Below are 5,671 nucleotides of genomic sequence, written 5' to 3'. Positions count from 1 at the left end.
TCTTGACCCGTTTTGAAGATTGACCCGATCTGACATATTTTGGTGGCGACCCGAATGGGAAATTTTCTGAGATCTGTGATGGAAGCAGAGGGCTTGGGCCGATAGGCCCAAGCCCGGAGCCCATCACTGATCTCGTATGGGGGTGCGGGGGCTACGCCCCCGCGGTATGGTTCGACCGGATCGACCGCGACCCGATGGGTCGAACCGCTATTTGGAGTATATATATAATGTACTGTTGCTTGTTGAGAGTCATTGTATTCTAGGGTTTTTCACGAAGCTAGGGTTTCAGGGCGAGTTCTTCCTCGCCGCTGCTAGGGTGTAATCCTTCTTCTGCATAGTGAATCATCTTCTTCTTCGCCCGAGGACGTAGCACACCACCCTGGTGTGTGAACCTCGTTAAATCTCTGTGTCGTACGGATCTATTGTCTTTCTTTATTCGTGTTTCTTTGGCGTTGATCTAACAGAACCTCCAAGTCATCTAGGGAAAACTCTGCACTTTTAAGAAAGGAAAGACTCGAGATAGAAGCTAGCGGAGTGAAGACCAAATTGTCTGTTACCATGAACTTTGCCGGCCTCTTGACAAATCCTCCTCGATGCTCTACTGTTTCACTTGTTGGAGACTTGGGATTCACAAGGCGTAATTGTGAAAGACAATCAGTAATAGCATTTATATTAGGCCTCTTAGTAGTCAGGTAGCCAGTGTAAGGATCAGTTTTATTCTGTCCACTTGCATAACTTCTACACCACAAGGAATAAGGAGGCTGTGCAGTTTCAGTTTCATTTACATTTAGTGGGTTGCTACTACAACCAAAACCACGGCAGAGATTGGGTCGCTGCAGCAGGCAACTTAGACCACCACCATAATCACAGCTCCTATGAACACTATTGTACAGATTATCCATGGAACCCAGTGATGATTTCCCACCCAAGAGTTGTAAAATGGATCCAAGAGGAAAGGTAAGGATGCTGAGGAGAAAGTTAACCATGTCTTCCTTGGCTTCAGCATATAATACTTTGTTCATTGACTTACTCATCATTAACTTCAAAGTCATAGAACTACCATAGTCCCATGAAGACTGCAATTCATCTCCCATCTCATATTTTAAACCTTCAGATGTAAATTCTCGCTTTCTAAGAAACACATCTGTTAGAGGTGTCTTGGAAAATAATGATCCCTCGAGCAGATTCAAAATCTATAAATGAAGACAAAAAAGAAAACAGAAACAAATTTTCAGTAAGTTAAGATTGTTATATGCTCTGTTCTATACACAATACAAAAGATTCTGAGGTACCTAGTGTACTCATAATACTTGAAACAGTGAATTGCTTATTTATAGGATCCCAACCCAAAAACTAACCTAAGTACAAGAGACAAGATATTAATTAAGACCTCAAAGGAGTTTATATAACTACTCATTCTTCAATTCTCCAACTAGTAATTCTATTCTATAACAGACAGAGATTAACAAAATGTGCCAGTTAAGGCCTTTAGTGAGGTCCAAAACAGAAAACACAATGGCATGTAAGACATATAAAGATACCAAAAATTCGAGCACAAAGGCAGCATAACAGTCAAGCCCCACATAAGGAATACATGTAAGTAGTCTCCCTAAAACCCTTTTGAATCCCCTTAAGATTAGCCCAAGAGGCAAAGATCCAAGACAAATACAAGAAGCAAAAGAAAGTTTATCAAAATGAATATTTAAACAATTATAAGGTGAAAAGAAAAACCCATTGCCAAGTGAAAATCATACCTCCTCTGAGCCAATACTCAGTGTAGTCTCTTGGAGTGAACCCATGTCTTTGACCCCAAGTTTGTGCAACAGTGTCACAATCGTAGTTGGAGACATGGCCTCTACCTGCAAATCATCCGTTACCATGAACTGGTTCGTTTCACCAAGAAACACTCTTCCACCATCTCCTTGATCAGGTCTTGCAGCAACAACTTCTTTTGCCATGAGTATCTCCTTGTCCATCATTTTTCCACAATTGCATCTGACATTCTTGAAAGTAGTATACAAACCACCACTCTCTCGTCGGCTGCAATTCCAATCAGCACAAATATAGTACTTGGTGGGCTCTGTATCATCAATATTCAGCTTCAGTTTCCTGCACATATTTTCATAAGGATTTCTTGGATGAAGTAGCATGGACTTGCATGCCTGAGTCTGCAGAAGCTGTTGCTCCTCAAGCTTCTCCACCTCTTTATATAGACTGGTTATGATCCCAATAGTGGCTGGCTTTGAATTTTTGCTGATGAGTCTCACCATAGTTCCCATTGGCATAGTAAAGAAACTGAAAAGAATATCTACAAAGTCACCTTCAGTTTCAGCCATTACTACTCTGTTGTTCTTCTTGTCTATCAGAAGCTTCAGGCTGATGGTCTGTGATCCTTCTTGGGAAGTCATTGTTGATTGATGATTCAAGCAATTCTGTAAGAGAATCGGTTCCTAATTTCATTCCCGACCTCTAAACCTATGACGAACCATATATATTTTGGGCCCTTGGAGGAAAATCTTCCTCTAGCTTTTTTACTTTTCCCTCTCTGTTTTACTTTTCCCGTGTCCTTTTTATACTTTATCGTGGAACGCTTTCTTTTGCTTTCCCTTTTTCTTTTTCTCTTTTGTTTGTGTTCTTTTTCCTGCCTTTGCTGGTTTGATTGATTGGTATATCGACCATAAAATACAAGGTATCAGGTATTTTATAAGTCACGGTCGATATTGATACTAATATCAAATATGTATATGCTGTATTATACGTGAAAACATCCTCTGCTGCGGCTGCGACAATTTCATCTTGATTGTCCGATGTTCGCCACACCCACAACAGACAATAATCACTCCACACCAGTTCCGGATCAATTAGTCATTTGTTGATAAAAAAAATATCGCCATATTCACAGTTTGATCTCGCCGATCTATATCGGTATGTATTTGAAGAGTTTTAGATTATTAATTTCTAGGGGCCTTTAGAAGGTGGAAAAAAAAATGTGAAGAAAAATTGGTAATTCCTTTCCTTCTATGCGAAGGCATTCGAATGTGATGGACATTGTCTGGAAAGGTAGCATCATGCATCAATTACTTTTCTAGTAGCTTTGTGTTTGATTTTTCTCTCTTTTTCTTTAATAATTAAAATCGTACAAGGTTGACCCCACCAATGACCCTTATAGACTTAAGATATATTATGAAAATAAGTAGAGTTTACAAAATGGACTTAGCATTGTCACTCAAGTTGGCGAAGAGCGGTTGAGAAACAACCCATTCTTGGATTGCCTAAGGCGAATTGGGGATTATATGGATAAGCGTATGATCCTTCATTCAATTCCCCGTCTGTGCATTTGTGATTTAAGTGGAGACCGTAGTGGTAGGTCGTCCCTTCCTTTTATAAATAACTGGTTGCTTCGTGGTAGTGTCTTCTATTGCTAGAGAACTTATTCTCACAACCTCAAATCTCAATCGTACTTCAGGTTTCATTGAATCTGAGCCGTCCTTTTCATGTTGGCATACAGGGGCAATGTAGTGATGAAGAACACCAAGTGGAACCCATCTCACATCTTGGTGCTTCTTAATAAATGGTGCAGTGTACAGAAATTTTTCCCAACCCTCTACCTATACATATATCTTCTAAGTACTGTTGTAGTCTCTGACTTTCATAACTTTCTGAACTTGTTAGAGATCTCTCTTCAAGCTATACACCTTGCTTATTACATTCAGAATTTATTTTCACAAGTAGTGCTTATGATCCTTTAATTGGCATTGCTGGTTGGTCTGCTGTTTGGAGTAGGGTTGTCAATGGGCCGGGTTGGGTTGGGATATCTAAGCCCAAGCCTAAAGCCCAGCCCAGCCAGTACTATTGGTTATTTAGTTACTTGATCTTGATACATTGTAGAGGCCAAAGATTAAGATTTTCTTATATATGTAAATTGCAGAGGCCAAAGACTAGGTTTTCTTATATATGTACGTTGTGAAGAAACGAATGACTTTTTATAAGCCTTTTTTTATAAGTACCCCTTTTAATTATTAACATACTTATATTATTATGTACTTAATATACATGGTTGGTTTGGGTTGGGTTGAGTTGGATTCAGTTGAGACCTCAACCTAGGCCCTACGTACCCACCCAGTCTCGGGCATGAAATTCTCTACCCTAGCACACCCTATGGGCTGAAATCTCAGCTTAGGCCCAGTTCGGGCTCAGGACGGGTTCAGGCTGACTGGGTTTTTTTGACCCCCCTAGTTTGGAGGATATTAATCTTATTAAGTATATGATTGTTTTGAGAATTGGCCTGAACCCCAAGTGGGTGTTTGAGTTGGCAAGGGACCTTCACTTGAGGAAGCGTGTGGTTCTGAGTTCGATTCCTGTTACCTTCTTGGGGCCACTCACATGGAATTGTTTAGTACTTTAGTGTGTTCTCATTCAACCTCTGTATGACCTGGTCCATACGATTGTGGGGTCAGTATAGGCCTGAGGGACTAGTGAGACGAAAGGCTTGGATACCCATCCTCAGACCCAAAAGAAAAAAAAAAAAAGGCTGGCCTGCATTTACTTTATCATTTGATGTTAAGCATCTCCTGAACCCTATGAATGGACAAATAGACTCATTTTGCCTTTCTTCTATCTTCAAGCAATTTAATTATGCCATTTTCAGCAGTGCGGTTTACTATCCTTCTACATATGTGCAATATGTTGGATCAACAAAATAAAAAATTCTTGCTACCAAAATAAATACAAAATAAAGAAATGCGATAGACTAATATGTTGTTCTATAAGGGGAACATTGATGCCAAACACAAGTCCACATCTTATGAGCAAGTTAATAGATCTAACGACCCTTACATATTAAGGTCACTGAACTCTAAAGGCTATTTTAAATCCCTTGATGTCCCTTACAAGGGTTTTTTACTTTTCTTGCTTGGGAGTCTTTAGGCCAATGTTGACGAAGACATAAGTCAGTACTGATTTGGATAAGAGAGAAGCCTTCCATAGCCTCAAGGCCTGCATCACAATGAGTAACATTGATGTAAGAAGCATGACCAAAACCCTTACAATCCAATTGACATTTATAAAACGAGCCCTGTTTGAATGCAGGGGAAAGGTTTGGCAGGACATATACATACCATACCAACCTTCTCCCATGACCAGACTATGGTTCTGAATTCAAACAGTCTATGCATTTTCACCATATATAAGAATCCAATACTGAAGTAATTCACTATTTCTCTATGATGCATCATAAGTTTCAAAACTTTTGAACCACTCACCTGCTCCCCATCCACACTAACCATCCGAATCTCCAAGTCATCTAGGGGACCCTCTATGATTTTAAGAAGGGAGAGACTCCACATTGAGACTAGTGGAGTGAAACCCAAATTGTCTGTTACCATGAATGTCACTGGTCCCTTGAGGAATCCTCGACCTGTTGTTTCACTTGTTGGAGACTTCAGTAATTTACCGCAATATTCATTTGTACGACCACGAGTAGACTGCCTCTCAGTAGTCAGGTAGACAGTGTAAGGGTTATCATCTTTATTTTGTGGATTTTCATAACTTGTAAACTACAAGGAATCAGGCAGATCAGTTTCATTTACTCCTAGTGGGTTGTAGGAACCACGGCACAGGCCAGGGTGCAACAGCAGGTCCCTTATACTATCATCCCTCATAACTTCTGATT

The 5,671-nt window shown here is 40.1% G+C and overlaps 1 protein-coding gene across 2 annotated transcripts in view; it reads right to left on the bottom strand.

Annotated features, from left to right (window-relative positions):
* Positions 1–2,493, bottom strand: part of LOC122074816 — a 3,236-nt gene extending 743 nt beyond the window's left edge. The window contains exons 1-2 of one of the 2 annotated variants that reach the window (XM_042639787.1): positions 1,755–2,493; positions 467–1,193 (exon numbers count right to left, since the gene is read on the bottom strand). In XM_042639787.1, the coding sequence (XP_042495721.1) occupies positions 467–1,193; positions 1,755–2,408 (1,381 nt within the window). In that variant the 5' untranslated portion in view covers positions 2,409–2,493. The remainder of the gene's footprint in view (positions 1–466; positions 1,194–1,754) is intronic. The other variant, XM_042639794.1, reaches the window with a different exon arrangement.
* Positions 2,494–5,671: the final 3,178 nt, after the last annotated feature.

This window comes from Macadamia integrifolia, chromosome 1, assembly GCF_013358625.1.
Source record: "Macadamia integrifolia cultivar HAES 741 chromosome 1, SCU_Mint_v3, whole genome shotgun sequence".
NCBI lineage: Eukaryota > Viridiplantae > Streptophyta > Magnoliopsida > Proteales > Proteaceae > Macadamia > Macadamia integrifolia.
The sequence above is the reverse complement of the archived record's forward strand: the minus strand, read 5'-3'. Positions and strand labels throughout refer to the sequence as shown.